The following is a 20,195-nucleotide window of genomic DNA, read 5'->3' on the forward strand; positions in this document are numbered from 1 at the left end:
GGTAGTCAGAACACTGGCGGAGAATGTGATTCAGGTGCTTCAGTCCCATTTGGTACTGAGTTACAAGGAGGAATTGCTGGTGAATGGTAGGTCTGATGTGGATGGAGGTACTGATGTAGCCATCTTTGAGGTGGAGGTCAACATCAAGGACCATGGCTTTTTGGGTTGAGAAGGATCATGTGAAGTGCATGGGGGAGACAGTTTTGAGGTTCTGGATGTTTGGGATTCTGGGTGGTTATGAAAGATACCTCTAGTTGCCCCCCTGAGTAGGTTGGTTTAGGATGCTGCCACATGGCAGTGTTTGTAAGCGAATTAATCTGACAGACAGCGGAGTTCTTCCACCAGGTAATCCTTGTGGTTCAATACAATAGTGGTGGAGCCTTTGTCCGCAGGTAGAAATATAAGGTTGGAATCAGTTTCCAGGCGATGGACTGCAGTTATTTCTATTGATGTAAGATTAACTTGCATGCTCAGGGATTTGGGGAATGATGATGAGGCAAACTTTGAGGTTCTGGAAAATTAACAGAAATATCAGTCCCTTCAGTGCCTTACCTTTTGTCCCACTCAAAAATTCAATCGTGCTGGACCTGTTGTTAAAGACTTTCTTTCCTTCTCTCAGCCCCTACAGTGGAAACACTTCTTTGTCAACATCCCTACCAATAAGAATCAACCCAAAACCAATTTTTAGCCCTGCCTGAGCCAGTTCACTCCTCCATACAGCCATGATTCACCCTCACTGCCCCCAAATCACACCCTGTTGACTTTTCAGACTTTCTTAACCTTAAACCTTGCCTCATCATCATTCTCCAGATTCCTCAACCTGCAAGCTAACCTTACATCCACAGAAAAAACCTCAATCCACCACCTAAAAATTTATCCTGACCTTATAATCCTACCTGCTGAGAAAGGCTCCACCACTGTTGTTTTGAACCACAAGGATTACCTGATGGAAGGACTCCATCTTTATCAAACCTATCCACCAGTAATACCTACACTTAGACAGCTGCCACTTATTCCATACCAAGAAGTCTCTTCCATACAGCCTAGCCATCTATGGCTGCTGCATCTGTAGTGATGAACAATCCCTCGCAAAACATACCAAGGGTATCACTGAGGCCTCTTCTGAATGAAATTACCCTGCCAACTTTGTACAGAAACATCTCCCATGCATTATATCTCCAGTCACCCACCACCTCCCAAAGTCCCACCGTCCAACCACGGAGGAGTGTTCCCCTCATGGGTCAGTACCACCCAGGACTGAAGCAACTGAGTCACTTTCTCTGCCGTTCTCTCACTGGGTGCTCAAATGAGGAATGTCCAACGCACTATTTTTCTCAACCCTCCCACAATGGTATCTGACTGCCCACCACACCTACACAATATCCTTATCCATCCCTTCTAAACCCCTCCTCCCAACCCCTTGCCTCTGAGCCCATATTCATGTAACAGACTTAGATGCAAGACCTATCCCTATATCCTCCCACTATCACCTACTCCATTCCAGTCACAAGCAGCATCTATCCCATCCAAAACAGGATTATCTGCAAAAGAAATCCTGATTTACAAACTAAGCTGCAGCCATTGTGCTGCATTCTACATGGGCATGAATGGTCACCAACAAATTGTGGCCAAGAAACAGCTGGACCACCCAATTGTTCAGCATACTGCCCAACACAATGTTCTTTGTTTCAATGACTGCTTCTAACAGCCTGTGGCATCTGGATCCTTCCTACCAATACCAGTTTTTCTTAATTGCGCAGGTGGAAACTCTCCCTGCAATATATCCTACATTCCTGTAATCTTCCTGGTCTCATACTTCACTAGCCAATGTCCCTGACCCATCTATTCCCTTCGCTATTCCCTCTCCAGCACTAGTCTTCTAATCCACCAACACACCCACAGGCATTTTTACTTCTCTCCTTTTCTTCCCCCCACCCCCACTCAGCTGCCCTGCCCTCCTCCTCCCCCCCCCCCCCTCCTCTGCCCTCTATCAAGTTGCCCTACCCTCTCCCCACCTCATCACTGTATGCTCTCACAAGCACCACTTTACCATTCCCTACCTCTATGCCAGCCTCCTCCTTACCCACACCACCCAGATTGATTCTCCCATCATGTGCTGTTGCTTGCATTCTGGCCTTGGCAACCACAGATAGTGGTCATGCGTATGCAAGTTGCGTGTGCGTCTTTTAGCTGAAAGCTTACTTATTTAACAATCTTTTAGTTGTGCCTGTCTGCAACTCAGCATCTCCACTATGTGGTGAGTAGTAAACTTACTTTTCATAATATTGTCATCATTCATTCCTGGACTTTCCATTGCTAGAATATTCAATGTTGGTAAAAATACCAGCGTCTGGAATATTTGATGTTTGTGTCAACAGTTGTACTCTACATCCAGGATGTCAGTTCCATTCTGGTTCTACACTGGTCTCAGTAATAAATGTTCTTCCAGGGCCAAGTTTTGTATTTCACCTATCACCCTGCCTTGGGATTTGGATTTCATTGTAGTTTCAGCATGACAATGTTTGGTGGAGATGCCATGTTCTTCAATACATCTTCATAACTGTAGTTCTAAATAGGCAACATAAAAACTGTTGCTTACATGGACAGGAAATGGAATACAAACAGTACATTCCTAAGACCCATATGTTCAGGAGAGAGGTGGACTTCAAAATAGCACTAAGATATCTTTCAGTCTTTTCTGGAGATGTGATCAGAACCTGACGAAATGACTGAGAGGATTCAACCAAGCTGCCAATTACAAAAGCTGGGATGACATGATTGTTTGGCAAATGTGTACTTTTACTTTGATAGCACAGCCCAGTAATGGTTGAAGAACAATGAAGAGAGGCTCAACTGCTAGAACAAATTACAGGACAAACTGAAGAAAAGTTTTAGTGCCAATCAACAGCAAGTCCATTTAGCAGAAGACCAACTCAGGAACAAAAGGAGTCACAGACATCATGTCCAAACTCTTCTCTTAAAGGATGGCACAACAATGGAAATAATCTAATGCTGTGAAAGCATTAAAATAATGCAACAGAAAAAGAGTCAAGCGAAACAGGTATGACAATCTCCAAAATGTGATCTGTATTGCAGTTATGGAAGACCACTATCACCTCCTTCCTCTTATATTCCATCTTCTAAGAGAAGAGATACAGCATTTTATAGCAGCCAGAGCTGTCTGGCTGGGTACACAGGAGATAGCAGCAAAGAATACTGAATCAAGAAGAATATCAGGAGATAATAGAGAATGTCGAAGAAGAGGTGTTTCAATCTTGGGCACTGGTCTCCATTGAACACACAATGAAAAGTAGACTCATCCAACCTGGACTTATGCTGTTGCCTTCAATCGACAACCCAGTATCCAACCAATACAGGTACAACTCCTTTAGGAAGTGCAACATGCCACAGAAGAACAGACAACTGGAGGGTGGAGGAAAATTTGTTGGATTTTCACTGGGGATGCCCTGGAAACAATGTGCACTATTTCAGAGAAAGAATGTGAGGTTTCAAAAACTGTTGCACCACAAGGTGTTAGTCATCACAACATTCCTATTCATGCCAGTGAAATGCAGAAGATTATAGTCAACCTGTGGGCTGAATCTCATCACCGTACACTGCATGCGAGGTTGCTTCCCAAAATGCCGTAGCCATTCCATGTTGCCATACTGACGTATCAGCCACTTGCCTAGCTGCTGAAATCAGGAAAACTAATTTAGAGAACCACCTATGGAGATGACGGCACAACACAGCTGAAAATCCTCCATGGATGATAGTTAACAAGATGACAGTAAATTTCATCGATGGCCGACTAGTCTAGATGCTAGTAGAGTCAGGGCCACTTTTTTCTTTAGTCATGATGTGTATTGTCGCCAGATAAAGAAGATGAAGTTCTATAATATGAAAGGGATTGTGCTGAAGCTTGCAGATGGAAAATATGTACAGCTGACGTGAATACATATTGCAAAAATAACTATCAATGACAAAACACGGCGCTTTGAATTTGTAATTTTTAATGGATTGTTGTTCTCAACTGGAACTTTTTGCAGATATCAAAAGCAGCCACAGACTGTGGAAGATCTGAGCTCCCAACTGATGAAGCTGTTTCACCAACTACGCACCACAAATATTGCTCTGGGAAGTTGTTTGCTATTGCAGACATGGTAATCTTGCCTTCATCAATGACATGAGTGCTAATTGTCTATCCAGATGCTCAATTCAACTGTGAAACTTTTTAACAATGCCAGTGACTGGCAGGAATTCTGTACCAATTTTCAGATGCTTTCAAATCCAGAATGAAGAAAAGACAGATCAACCAGGCAACAATAAAACTCTGTATCAACACTGGAGATTGCTCGCTAAATAGTCAGTACTAACATAGAGAATCACCAGCCAGGTGATGGATAATGCAGGTGGAAATGGAGAAATTGCCGCAAGATGATATCGTTGAATCTTCAAAGAGTTCTAGTCCTCCCCTGTGGTTCTTGTGAGAAAAGATGCCACCTGGCATTCCAGATGACTGAACAAAATCACAAAAACCATCTCTGCCCACTGATGTACATTGATGATACCCTAGACTGTGTGGGAGAAGCAAAGTATTTCTCAACTATGAACTTGGAGGCAGGCTATTTGAAAATTAAGGCTAACTGAGAAAAGACTGTTTTCATATCTCCCAACAGCCTCGAAGAGTTATGTAATGCTGCAGCTACCTTCTAATATATGATGTACAATGTGCTTCATACCTGAAATGGGTGACGTGTGTTTAGTATCTGGATGACATTGTCACTTTTTCAAAGTCATGTGAAGAACATTTAAGCCTCCTGACAACTGTGCCGGAGTGTGTTCAGACAGCTGGTTTCCACTAAAAGTGCTTCTTCATGACCCAGGAAATAAAAATGTTAGGATACCTAATGAATTCCAGTAGAGTCTGTCCCAATCCAGAGAAAATAAGGCCAGTCACAGATTTTCTGACTCCACAGCACATTTGTGACATGAGAAGCTTTCTTGGAATGTGCTCATATTACTGATAATTCATAAAAGACTTCTGTACTAAGACATGCCCCTTGTGAAAATTACTGCAGGGAGCAGCCAGATTTTCCTGGACTGGGATGTATGAAAGATCTTTCTTGTCTTTAAGGAGGCACCGAAATCATCTGTAGTCATAGCACTGTTTGATGAGAATTCCAAGACAGAACTCCACACCAATGCTAGGAGTTGGGATATGGTAGTTCTAGCACAAAGTCAAGAAGATGCTGGAAACGTAATGGCTTATGATTCCAGAGTACTCTCCAAATCTGAGATGAACTATTCTACCACTGAGAAAGCATGCTTTGTAGTTGTCTGGACCATTAATAAGTTCAGGCACTATGTATTTGACAAACTATTCTCTGTTGTGACAGATCACTATTCTCTATGCTTCTGATTAGCACACGTGTGTGTGTGTGTGTGTGTGTGTGTGTGTGTGTGTGTGTGTGTGTGTGTGTATTTGGTGTTTATGGGAGCTCAACGCTGAGGTTATCAGTGCCCTTATACATATTAAGGCCGATTAGACAAAGATCTGTCGGGTCGACTGGTGAGATGGGTATTGAGGCTTCGTGAGTGCAACATCATGGTATACAAAAAGAAACACAAACACAAGGTCGCTGACAGTCTTTTAGAGAATTCTTTGGTAGAACACAGCAGCATGGATGAAATCTCAGTCATCACTGCATAACATGACATTGCTGATGAACAGAGGGAATTTCCAGCATTGCTCAAAACCATAGAGCTCATGAAGAATGAGAAACCCACCAAAAGTGGATTTCATTTAATAGACTGAACATTGTATAAGAGGAGCTATAATCTGATGGGGTGGAGATTGTTGCTTGTCATCCCAGCTCATTTGTGGTGAGCAATCCTAAAGTATTTTCCATGGCGCTCCCACACCTTGTCAGCTGGGATTCATGAAGACTAAGCAGAATCAGATGCTATTATCAGTGGCCAAGATTTTACCAATCTTTTAGACACTATGTGAGCCACTGCAAGTAATGCCACTGACAGAAGCATATGCTTTGGTTTCTTCAGGGAGTCTAGTACCAATCCTGCTTGCAGCAGCACCATTCCTCTGTAATGGAATTGGCTCATGGGGAGGTTCCCAAAGTCGAAAAATGGGAATCAATTGATAATAGTCTGAATTGAGTACCTCATAAAAGCTGTGCTGACTGCCAATGCTCCAGAAACTGCAGATTTTCTTTAGTAAGACATCATTCTGAAGCACAGTGCACTCCATTAGATGATTTCTCATCATGGAAACATTTTCCAGTTGAGACTATAATTTCACATTGCAATGTCATCCACAGTACAACTGCTCACCATCCACAGACAAATGGCCTCTCAGTACATTTTTATAAGACATTGGGAGATATGCTCTCAAAGTAATGTATCAACAAAATAATTAGTTTTTGAAAATACAAGTAATTGGATAGATAAACAATCTACTCATGAAGCAGCAGCAGTAGAACACTCACATAAAAAGATATCATAGTCTGCAAACTTTCAGAGCCAGTGGCTCCTACTCCTGGCAGAAGGATTGAAGGGAAAGGAAGAGGGGTAAAGGAAAAGGAGTGGTGAGGTTTAGGAAAAGGGGTAGAGTTCAGAAACATCAACCAGAAAACCAGGTCAGAGGAGACTTACTGCATGGGATGAGAAGGGAAGACTGATTGTTAGGGACTACACCAGATGAGATTTGAAAACCTGAGAACACTCCCCAACAATCAGTGTTTCCTTTTCATCTCATCTGGTAAGTTGCCCCTGACCTGGGGTTCTGCGTGATGTTTCTGAACACTATTTCTTTTCCTAAACCTCACCAGTCCTTTTCCTTCACACCCTTCCCCTTCAAGCTTTCAGCAAGAAGATGGGGCCTCTGGCTCCAAAACCTTGCAAACTGCGATACTAGTACCTTTTTATGCGTGTGTTCTCCTGCTGCTTCTCGATGTAATCTGATGTTGAGCACAAAGTTTGAGCTACAATGCTGCCCGTTGTGACTTTTACTTACAACAGAGCAAAACAAGACACTATGGGTTTCACACCATTCTTTCTGCTCCATTGATGCGATGCTGAAATGACACTGGATACACTGATCCTGTTTCAACCAAATGATACTCAGAATGACTACATGAAACATTGCAGCACCAGGACTGACAAAGCAAGGCAGCCAGCTCACATTTGGACCCTGAATGCCCAGGAGCAAGAAAGAGCACTATAATGCCAAGTGAGATGCAGCCTGGGACACTTGGTGTGGGTTTTTAAGCCTGTTTGGAAATAGAAAGTATTGGAAAAGTAACTGAAGTACTACGTTGGGTTTCATCATAACCTTCATTGCATGTGAGATGATACGTTGAGGCTTATGACCTTTCATGAGGAATGCAAAAAGACAGAGACATATGAAGTCCTACTTGAGTCCAGAGGCACAAATCAGTGATGGGAGGTTCAAGGAATCTGAAGACCCAGTAGAAATGTAGTGTGGTGTAATGTAGTTTTGATAGTAGGGATTACCTTTGATGTTTATGGTGATGAGGATGTAACAACATGACCACAACGTAAGGATCCACCAGTGCAGCCATACTGAGGACTGCTTACAAGATGTAGATCCAGGGCGACATAGTCACTTCTAATGACAACTTTTGAAACAGTGGGTCACTGTTTCTCCAGGAGGGGGAGCTATGCCATGAACTGTGGTGTATACAATGTAATGCAGTGGTCATTGACACTACCATGCATGCTGCAGGTTGCCAGTTCAGATACAACCACCAGCAATTTGTTATTTAGTATTTGTCATTTCTGGAAGGTTCTCGAAATATGTTTTTAATATTTGTATGTTCTGGATTATTCAGTGTTTGTCTACATAGATCAAATCAAATATTTTCAGATCAGAAGCTCACAAAGTGCCTAGACGCATGCATATACGCTATCTGATCAAGAGTTTCCAGATACATATTATAGGATATTGATGTGGGGTATGTCCACCCTACGCCTTTATGATTTCTTTCTCTCCACTGGGTGACACTTTCAATCAGGTGTCTGTATGTCCACAAACTGTCCTCTCACAGATGCTACTTCATGACACAGTGAACTGTCATGCTGATACACTCGGTCACCATCTCCGAACTGTTTCTCTACTGTAAGCAGCACAAAGTGCCATAAAATAAGTTCACTTACTTCTGCATGCTTAAGCACGATAAGTGGACCACACCCTAATCATGAAAAACACCCCCATAACGTAACAACACCTCTTCCACACTTCAATGTTGGCACTACACACTATGGCAGGTAATGTTCTCCAAATACGTGCCAAACGCAAACCTCTCTACAGGGTATAGTGTGACTCATCACTCCAAATTAATTTACAGTTATCCATTGTCCAGTGGTGTCACTCCTTACACGACCTAAAGTGCCACATAGTGTCAACTACAGAAATTTATGGCTTATTAGGAGATGCTCAGCCACTGTACCCATTCTTTTTAACCCCACATGCATAGTCATTGTGCTAGCTGCACTGCTGGTAGCACTCTGGAATCTCACAAGTGATTCCTTCCACTGATTTCATGTGATTTTTTACAACTACCCTCCAATGACTAGTCCAGGTTTGAAGTCACTGAGCTCTCCTGACCAACCTATTCTGCTGTTATTGCTTCTGTACTGATGATACAATACACCCGCCTCATTTTATACTGGTGGGTCCGCCTCCTGTGACAGGTAGCAGTCAATTCCATTTTCCATAGGGGCTTCCAGATGCTTTCAACCAGATAGTGTAGGAAGGCAGAAGCTGGTTTTGAAATAATGTAGTGCAGAGGAAAACGAGACTGCAAAAGGAAAGCAGTGTACAACCCACTGTAAAAACACTTTAAAAACCGTGATTTTAGGGCTTTGACTTTTAAATATAGCATGAAATTCCCATGAAAACAATTGAGCTAGGAATTCTTACAGAATTACAATATACACACTTAACAACAGTACATAAGGACTTCAGTACCAAGTTTTGTTGGTATACTTATCAGTCTACACTACTTGAAAAAAAAAAGTCAAGTACACAGAAGGGGAGGAGGGAATTACGGGGTGCGGAGTTGGGGAGTGGTAACAGAGTGAGGACAGGTTGAGAGGTCCACCCGGCGACTAACATGAGCACATGTGCAAGTGTCTTGGACATGGAGTCTGGCGAGTGGTTGCTGCGCATGTTTGTGGGCGGGTTGTAATACATGGCTGACTCCGAGTGCCGTCTTCATGCTTAGCCTGGCCAGCCGGCTCTGGGATGTGGTGCACCAACGAGAGAGTTGAAGCCAGAATTGTTGTGCTGAATTCTGAGACCAGTTTGGAACCGGAGAGCTTCAGCTTTGATTCTTGAACTTCAGTTAGGTTTTGAATTTTGAGGTCTAAACTGTTATTTTCTTACTGATACATATAGGTCTGCCATAGGTATTTGGTAATTTTACTTAACTGAAGCTGTCATTATTGAAGGCCGACATGTTCTCTTTCAATTAAATTAAGAGCAACTTAGTATTTCATGGTTTGAGGGGGGTATTTGATGTTATTACAATGATTACAAAATCAAGTCAAATTTTGAAAGGACTTGGCTGTATGAGTCCACTTATCATATAACATAGCACCTCCCACTGGCATTGATGCATGCACTGACTCTGCTGGGCAGACGTCATAAAGCTGTTGTATCCGCTTCTGAGGCAAACTGGCCAACAACGATTGTAACTGGTCCTTGATATTTTGGACACTGACACTGGCACAGAGTTGACGATCAAACTGTTCCATTCATGTTCTATTGGGGACTGATCTGGGGTTCTTACTGGCCATGAGAGTTCCTCAACATCAGGCAAACAGTTCATAGACACACATGCAGTGTGTGGACAAGTGCTGTCCTGTTGAAAAATGGCACAATAATACTGGAACATGAGAGGTAACACATGAAGACACAGGATGTCTGTGATGTTCCATTACGTCATTCGAGTTCCCTCTTTCACTGCCAGCCATGTTCTGCAGTTATGCTTGATGGCTTCCCAACCACAACATCGGGAGTAACACAGCTGTTCCTCTCCAAAACAATGGAAGAATGGGACCTGTCTCCAGATCACAACCACACTCGCTAAAGTTGGTTGCCAGGAGTAGTACAGATCCATGATTCTGTGGCCGTTGTGGTCGAAAACAATGTAAAAGCTTAAATGTTTAGTAGACTTTTCATTGTACCTGTTGGCGACTCAATCTTCATATCAAAAGGTATCACACCTCACATTTTATGTGAAAAACAGAATGATATATATGAACAAGACACATTTGTCCAAAAGCTTACATAGAAAGTGCTTTTCCCTGTCTAAGGTAGTAATGTGCCAAGTACCATCACAGCAGGATCCTGTATTAGTTGGCCCAATTCCTGGATGTATTTTCTAGGCATCTAGATGTCCTAGCATCTGAAACAATGCCAGGCAGCTGCAGCAGGCTATTTTCCAGCAGGTATTTGAATTAGGCCAAATATAACGGAACATAGATGAGGTTAAACATCTTGTCAACTTTTCGTGATTGGACACACTGTTGGCATTAGTGGTTCACAGATGAAACTACCAAACCAAAAGACACAATAGGAACTATGCCAGATGATGATATTTAAACATTAATATTGTCAAAAAGTATTAGTCTACATATAAGTGAGGTAACCAGAATAACATAAATGACTTACCTTCATCAGATGACTGAAAAAGCAGAAAAGTGTGCTTTACCTTAAAAAAAAAAAGGGGGGGGGGAGGCACAAACTTCCTCTGTCAAACTCAGTGATCACAATGATGGTGTATAACTTCGATGACCACTTCTCGACAGTCAGCAGCACTGTTCAAGGTAAAACATATGCATTGGCCACTTTTCCCACTCTGGTCACTTCATCCCATCTTACCCTACTATTAATATAATATTATTTCATAACTGTGTCATTCTACAGTACAGTACTTGAAATATAGACCACTGACTTCTTTCTGCTTACCAGAGTCTTCCCTTTGAGGGATTTATGGCATATGATTCATGCACTGTGTTGAGATTAATGAAACATGCTATGATGGTACAGGTACACAAAACATGCATTTATTCTCTGTACTTATAGTCCAGCTGACAATCAAAGAGAGTTTAATAAGGGAAAAAATTGTGTTGTCATAAATTTTTGTACAGTGGTAGGTGGGAGTGTCATGGACAACATACTAGACATCCCCACTGGTGGGATATGACCATGGGGGTGAGGCCATGTAAAGGTCTCATTTTTTACATTGTTCTCCAATAAGTCAAAAAGTGCAGCTTCTATTGAAAATGTTTCCCAGTACAAAATTAAATTACATTCATTTTATTACAAAAAAAGGTTCTATTCATTTTTTCTCTAGGGGTAAATAGTTTTCAAAAACCCTTAGATTATTAAAAATAGTGTTTTAATGGTATAAAATTACTGTTTACTCTTAAATGAAATCAGTGAAGTTCAAATATTAAATGTGTGTACCACGTCCAAGTGCAATAGAACCATATTAAGGGATACAATTAGTGTGTTCTGAAGGTTTAACGGGGTGGAGGGAGGAAGTGGGATGGAGGGGGCAGGGGTGGAGGATATACGTATCAGGGAGTATGGTGGGCGTGCACTTCTCCCTTTCATAGGTCTGCAAATGGAAAAGTGAGCAGGTAATTCTCCATTCTGTCCACCTCAATATGTCACAAGAAGCACCTACAAGGTGTTTCACTAAGTTATATCAACCCTCCTTGGCATGTCTTATGAACCACTGGTGATGCAGTGTGCAGACATGTGCTGGGAGTGTTTATGTTCCACAAAGTTCATTAACACTACGTGGAATGCAGATATGAGTTACTAACACTAAAAACACAAGTAACACATATGGGGATATTCTAAATAGATCTCTGCACAGTTCTACACTGCTAGAGGCAAAATTGATGCTTAGTGTTTCTGTATGGCAGTTGTAGCATTCTTTGGGGAAAGGTAACTTCACCACCGCAAGCACTGCTCACTTTTCATTTTGCAGACGGACTACAACTCCCCAGCATTCCCTGTCAACTTTTCTTAAGTTAGCAAACAAAATAATTTCACCGAGTTCTTGTTTGCATAGTGGAATTATTTTCTGTTTCTTACGTACTTATTTGCAGCTGGTAAGTGAGCTGTTTATATATAAAGTTCAACAGTTGGAAGTGTCTACCACACTGAAGAACCTGTCCCAGATGTAACACAGTGAATATGTATTCCACAATGTTGATTTTACTGTCTCCAATGTCACTGGCTGAAATACCTTTCACAGCATGAAGGTTATGAAATAATCACCCAGCCTCAGCCCTACCAACATCTGAAAAGGCCCAGAGGCTTAAATTGTCTCCCTATGCAAGAGAAATAGGTCACCTAGGTGTCATGGAACTTCAGATACTTTGACTTAAGTCAAGCGATGCATTAAAGCAGACTACTGTTCTAGACTTGAACATGATAAATCCCATTCCATCAGACATATTGACACCCACCTTGGAAGATATCGCAAAGTGTGGCAAGCAGCCTCACTCTGTGCAGCCAACTCACAAGTGCCAGCATTTCCTGAACGGATGAGATTTATGCAACTTCCTGGCAGATTAAAGCTGTGTGCTGGACCGAGACTCGAACTCGGGACCTTTGCCTTTCGCAGGCAAGTGCTCTACCAACTGAGCAACCCAGTCACGACTCACACTCCATCCTCACAGTTTTACATCTGCCAGTACCTCGTCTCCTACCTTCCAAACTGTACAAAAGCTCTCCTGCGAACCTGCTACCAAGGTAGCTCAGTTGGTAGAGCACTTGCCCGCGAACGGCAAAGGTCCCGAGTTCGAGTCTCGGTCCAGCACACAGTTTTAATCTACCAGGAAGTTTCATATCAGCACACACTCCGCTGCAGAGTGAAAATCTCATTCTGAGATTTATGCAGTCTACCAGAAACACAATTAGTGGTGAGAGAAATGCAATAACTTTCTAATCAATCATTAATTAACCAAAAAGCAAATACCACAAAATTACATGGCTTGATATTCACTGTCAATAAATCAACAGACACCGGAAAGTGCCACATTTACCAATCCAATCCCTTTCCCACCAACACTAAGGAGGTTGCTGGTAACATTGCAGTTACAAATTACACATTATCCAGACACTGATTACAGCAACACATTTTATATAAAAGTTCACTTAACAACTGCAAATAAGTACCCATTTAATAAACAGAAAATAACTCCAGTACATAAACATGAGTTCAGTAAAGTTATTTTATCTGCTACCTTAAAAGAAATGGACACAACATAGTGGGGAGGTATAGTCTGCCTGTAAACTGAAAAGTGAGCAACACCTGTGATGAGTTAAATTGCCTTTTCTGAAAAAATGCTATCCTCTAGCAGTGTAGAACAGGGTGCAGAGATTTACATTCTTATGTCCACATGAGTTTCTTTTGTTAGCATTATTAGTCACTCATATCTGTATTACAAGTAGTGTTAATGCACTCTGTGGGAAATAAACGCTGTCCGAGCATGTCTACATAATGTGCCACCAATAATTCATAAGATGCACTGCAGAGGGGCAGTATAAGTTTGTGAAACACCTTGTACTGCTTCTTTGATGTTGTGGGGTGGATAGACTGGGGAATGATCTGCTCACTCTTCAGCTTGCCGACCTATTAAGGAGAGAAGTGCACAACCACAATATAATGACCTACCTTCCCTCACACTTCTAGCCTCCACCACACCCCTTCCACCCTGTTACACCCCCCAGAACACAACAGTTTTATCCCTTACTATGGCTCTACTGCACTAAGGTGGTTCACAAATTTAATATTTGTACTTAAACCACTCCATTTAACAGTAAACTATAATTTTATACCACTCCAACACTATTTTTAATAATCTGAGATTTTCCAATATTATTTTTAATAGAGACAAAATGAATGAGATCTTTTTTTTAGCAAATTTAATGTTGTTTAATTTTGTACTGGGAAAAATGTTTGCTAGTTGCTGCAGTTTTCAAGTTATTTAAGAAAAAAAATAAAAAATAAAAAATAAAAAAAAAGAGACCTTTAAATACCCTCTCCCCTCTCGCTCCCTCCCACTCCCATCCTCACACCCCAATAGTGGGGATTTTTAGTATGTTGTTCATGAGATTCCCTCCTGCCACCGTACAAAAATTTGTGACTGCATGATTTTTCTCCTCCAATTTTCCTTTGTTGAATAGACTAGTAAAGAATATAGTGTAAAGTATGTAAATAGAGTGAGGTGAAAAATGACTGTCTGTATGCCTCTGTACTGCCCGCAATCTCTAATCTTATCTTCATGGTCCTTGTGCTCAACCACCTTCCTTCCAGTGTTTCCCATTTGAGCACCTCTGTAAAACTTGCATATTGTTAAAATCTACCAGTAACAAATCCAGAGACCACAGCTCGTGGTCCAGTGGCTAGCATTGCCACCTCTGGATAATGGGGTCTCGGGTTCAATTCCTGGCTGGGTTGGGAATTTTCTCCACCTGTCGTCGTCGTCGTCGTCGTCGTCGTCGTCGTCGTCGTCGTACCACCACCACCACCACCACCACCACCACCACCACATCCACATCCACATCCACATCCACATCCACATCCACATCCACATCCTCATCCTCATCCCATTACCATTCAGGAAGTTGTGGGACTGGAAATGTAAATATTGGGAACTTGTGTGGGCACTGATGACCACGATGTTGAGTGCCCCACAAACCAACATCATCACCACCACAACAAATCAAGCAGCCTGTATCTGAATTACTTTGGTGTCTTCTTTTAGATGCGAATCCCAAACAATTGCGTACTACTCCAAGCAATGAAGCGATGCATTGCACTGTTGCCCTATATGTGGTCTCCTTTATAGATGAACCACTTTCCTAATATTCTCTCAATAAACCAAAGTTAACCATTCGCCTTCCCTACTACAATCCTTACATGCTCATTCCATTTCATATTGCTTTGCAATGTTACACCTAGATATTTAATCGACATTACTATGTGAAGCAGCACATTATTAATGCTGTATTCGAACATTATGGATTTGTTTTCCTACTTATCTGCATTAAGTTACATTTTTCTACATTTAAAGCTAGCTGCCATTCATCACATCAACCAGAAATTTAGTCTAAGCCTTGTATCCTCCTACAGCAACTCAATGCCGACATCCCCCCCCCCCCCCCAATACTGCATCATCATCATCATCACCACCACCACCACCACCACCACCACCACCACCACCACCACCACCACCACCAGACAGTTGCAGACTGCCTTACCCTGCCTGCCAGATCATTTTTGTATTTATAAAATACAGCAGTCCAATTACACTTCCCTGGGGCACTCCTGACAATAATCTTGTCTCTGATGAACACTCACCATCGAGGACAATGTACTGGGTTCTGTTACTTCAGACGTGTTTGAGCAACTCGCATATCTGGAAACTTATTCCAAGTACTTGTGCCTCCAAAGACTTCGCAGAGTGGCACTGTGTCAAATGGTTTACAGAAATCTAGCAATATAGACTCCCCCTTCATCGACAGATCACAGGATATCGTGAGAAAAGGGTAAGCTGAGTTTCACATACGTCATGCCTTCTAACACTGTACTGATTAGTGGGCAGAAGATGTTTCTCCTCATGGAAATTTATTATATTTCAACTGAGAATATACTCGAAGATTCTGCAGCAAATCAAAGTTAAGGATATTGATTTATAATTCTGCAGATCCGTTCTTTTACCCTTTACATTTCTCATCAAGAAAGTCAGCAGGTCTGAAGTTATGTATTAGCATATTTTTTAAGTTATGTAGATATTCTTTAGATTTGATTCATGCAAGACTGCTGAACTGTATGGAATCACACACAAGTTACTGGTTATGGAAACTGACTCCATCACCTGTTGCAACTGTTATTAGTGCTGGTAATAAATGAAATGTTATTCACAAAAGCCCATATAGGTTCATTCTGTAATTTATTATAGAATTTAACAGAAATGGTACAGAAATTAAAAATCAATTCCATTTTCATTTTTGATATTTTCAGATTTTCCGCATTTTTCTATCAAGAAGAAAGTTGACTTTGATAAGCAGTATGAGAGAGTAAATAAAATAAGACAAGAAAGTCCAGTTTCTGTGAATACCCTATTGAGTAATTGTTCACTTAACATTTCCGCACAAAATGCAGTTGTAGGACACATGTTATTCACCACAATGGGACCATCAGTAGGATTATACAGTGGTTTTTTCTTCTGAACCACCATAAGCTTGCACCTTTGATGTACACTTCAATAATCCTTAGAGCCTATTTTAAATTATTATGTACAGTTTCAAATCTACATTTATTTAAAAAGCTTAAGAACACAATAATACAGTTCTATAAGACATTGAAGTTGAGAGAATCTTTTGTTACTTGTATGTATAAAGGGGGAAAAAAGACACAGCCAACCAACTGGCACACTTATGATGTGCAGCTACTATGTACATTTTTTATGAACGAAACAACATAAATTTCATGATTCTCATGTATCAATCCATTGCACCTTTGTCTACACAGTATATCAGTTCTCGTTGTTAAGGTTAATGGATCATTAACTGGATAAAACTGAAAATAACTGACTATATTTGTAAATTTATTGCACATATAGTAAAGTCTGCTTTTTTAAATCCAGAACACAAATAAATAAATGAAATTTTAACATATACATAAACTGTGTTCTGCGTATTTTCACATAAAGAAATATTAGACTACCTATCAAATATCTGTATCTAAGTTTCAAGTACTGTTTGCTCCTTTTCAGCAAACTTTTTGTTTTTGAAAATATGATAAATATTTAACAACCAAAGATGTTCTGTAATCAAAAAATACTTGTAATATTCAATACATTTGTTTTTTATTTTCTCTTATCTGGTCCAATTTCTTATGAAATTCAGTCCAATAAATTTCAGTTGTGCACCTTCAGTTTCATATCACCATGACAAAATATAAACCCAGTGTATTTACAGAAGTGGTCTGATACCACACTATTATATTAACACAGCTGTATCTTTTGATAATTAACATTTTGTTAGTGTCAATCCTATTGCAAGTAGCATGTTTCATTGAGATGAATCTCAGAAACTTACGATTGTCCACATAAATGCCATTTATCTCTAACAGCAGTACAGTCATTCAACCTATCGCTGCTGCTGCTGACTAAGAGAAATCTATACAGTAATTTAAAAAATGCGACACATTCATTAGTAAGGTATAATTTGTTTCATTTTTGAATCAGATGAGGTAAAAAAATGCTGCAATATGAATGCTTTCTCTGATGGATTTACTATACTAAACAAATGATTTTGATACACTATTTTGAAATTACAAATTGTTATTTTACTGTGTGATACTGCTCTTATTCTTGACACTGGCAAATTCTGCATCTGTCACCCACAGTTCAAAATTAATTATTATGAACAATTCATTTGTACTGGAAACAAACAATGAAAATTTTATGCCAATACCAATGTAGCATATGCAAATACACATTTAAAGCAGGCAAATGTCAGTCAGTCTTTTACACAATGTTCATACCAGTATAAATCACAACTAAATGAGGTATTTACAAAATTACACGAAGTATCATTGAAAGAAACTTAACTACAGAATACTGTAATATAAAGGAACAGTAAAGAGTGTGCATAACAATACAGTGTAGCAGCACCATAAATTTAAAACAGTAAAATATAATACAGCTGTTCCCTAGAGGATAACTGAAAATGATCAGTTTTAACTATTTACTTTATTGTAATATTGTAGTAGACAAGCATAAATAAAATCTTACACACTATTAAAAGACTTATAAGTACCTAAGGAAAGTGGAGTAACACAGTCCATACATTTCATTTGTACATGGATCATTCAGAGAATGCAAATTAATTTCTCCCTGTACAAATAACCCTCTGAAATTTGTGCCATCTTTCAAAGTGACAATGTGAAATTATTTACATTTTGAAGCTCTCACTTATATCATGAAGCTCCTCTGAGTAACATGTCCCACTTGATTTTTGTTGGGAGAGGATCTGATTCTATCTAGAACTTTTCTTTTGCTGTGATTAAAGTCCCTTTTTATTTGCAAGTAATTCAAATCAAATCCATTACCAAACAGATGGTATAGATGCACACCTTATCTATATATATCTACTGGTATTTTTCTTATATTAATTGTGAAAATCCTCTTTTCATATAAGTAACACTAATAATTCCAGTACATTAAGTTTTTATATTACCTGCCATCTACATCTTTTGCACATACCAGATGATTATCTCTAGAATTAAAGGTTAAGTTGATGGTTGGCACCAAATAGTCTTTTGAGTTAATAAAATGTTTTGCAACTTTATGCATAAAACAGCACTTAGAATTATTTTCTTTATTTCTATTATATACATTATACATTATTTGCATCACCTGCGAATTTACAGAAAATAAATGTAAACTGCAAACAAAACTGCTGACTCACTATTTAAATCTCAGTATGTACTTTGTAGTAACACACTGTAAGTACAGTTTTACTTCTTGATCATATTTTGAATGTTAGGTAAAGTGCTGTATCACACGCACAGTAAAACTAATTTATAAAATCCTATAAGCTATGAATAAAAACCTTGTATAAATAATAAAGCACCCCTTCAGTAATACTTACACTTTCATATGAAAAATCAGAAATTTAACTGTGTGATCCTAGCCCCCAATGTTATTCAACAATGTATATAACAATGATTTATAACTATTTTGTAACAGTTATTGCACAAAGAATGTTACACACTCAGTGCCAAAATTCCTTTTTCTTCTTGTATGCAGCAGTATAAAGAAAATAAAACACAAATTCATGCACTGTCACAAATCTGCTTGTAGGTCTCCTCATGTAAAGATGAACAGGATGATGACAATAACCATTATTCCCGACAGTACTCCAATAGCAATCCATTGTCTTCGATCTACGAAAAAAAGGAAAAGTTAAAAAGGACATAGGATATGTGTGCACTTGCACTCAGATCTCTCTCTCTCTCTCTCTCTCTCTCTCTCTCTCTCTCTCAGACGCACACACATGCACATTAAAGCTCTTAAGTACTTTATATTTCTGTTGCCTGGGATACATGAAATATTGAACTGCATTACCCATCTCACAATGTGAAAAAAATCACCAGCAGGTATATTGAAGATGACTGCTTTTTTAGTGACAAATTAACACATTCATTTTAAGTAGTTTTCTCTACATATGATGCTTCAGAAATTACTGCATCTATTTTAAACCAAAACATTGGTACTTAAACTTACCATGCAGCATTTAATTGTCTTTAAACTTAATCTCTTATACTAGCTGTGGACAAGAGCTCTCCCCAATGGGTACTCAAATTTTCATTTTGAGCATGCAGGCATAGTTAACCTGATAATGTCAGGAATAGTACAGAGTTGTGATGTTAGATATGGGTTAGAAGATTTAAGGCTTGTCTTACAATTACTATGCATGGTCATTTAAGAAAAGAACTGTAGACATGAAAAAAAAATGGAAGACATACCATTTGAAATATGGAAAACCTTAGCTACTCTTTTCATTGTAGAGTCAAGTTTTGAATCAGTGTTTTCCATTTCATTACCAAATTCATCAAGCATCCTGTGAAAAGATATTTCCATCAAATTTTCATAAAAATTATTATGTTCTTGCAAATCTTATGAATTAACACACACACACACACACACACACACACACACACACAACAATAATAATTAAAAATGAAGTACAATGCATTAACCCCCCACAATCAACATACTCATAAAACGAAGTCTCACTGTGACTATGGTTAAGGTATTCATTGCAAGAGAATTCTGCAACTGTGTTGATTTTTAAAATTTGTTTTATATACGATTTGTTTTTCCATCTTAGTTGTTCATTTCTTTTACTGTGTGACTAGTTTCAATCACACACAATCATTTTTAGATTTATGTACTTGCGTAAGTAACGCATCGTGCCTGTATGTGAACTATACATCAGAATAAGCAACTACATAGATCTGAAGATGTTTGAGTGTCATTGAAACTAGCCACGCAATAAAAATGCACAACTGAAATAGAAAAACGAATTATGTAAAAAAAAAAAAAAAAAAAAA

General features: G+C 39.5%; 1 protein-coding gene across 1 annotated transcript in view; it reads right to left on the minus strand.

Moving 5' to 3' along the window:
- Window positions 1-16,006: 16,006 nt before the first annotated feature.
- LOC124612955 (syntaxin-6) overlaps window positions 16,007-20,195 on the minus strand; it is a 196,114-nt gene continuing 191,925 nt past the window's right edge. The window contains exons 6-7 of the mRNA XM_047141475.1: window positions 19,608-19,702; window positions 16,007-19,025 (exon numbers count right to left, since the gene is read on the minus strand). Of these exons, the coding sequence (XP_046997431.1) occupies window positions 18,949-19,025; window positions 19,608-19,702 (172 nt within the window). The 3' untranslated portion in view covers window positions 16,007-18,948. The remainder of the gene's footprint in view (window positions 19,026-19,607; window positions 19,703-20,195) is intronic.

This window comes from Schistocerca americana, chromosome 4 (genome assembly GCF_021461395.2).
Source record: "Schistocerca americana isolate TAMUIC-IGC-003095 chromosome 4, iqSchAmer2.1, whole genome shotgun sequence".
In the NCBI taxonomy this organism is placed as follows: domain Eukaryota; kingdom Metazoa; phylum Arthropoda; class Insecta; order Orthoptera; family Acrididae; genus Schistocerca; species Schistocerca americana.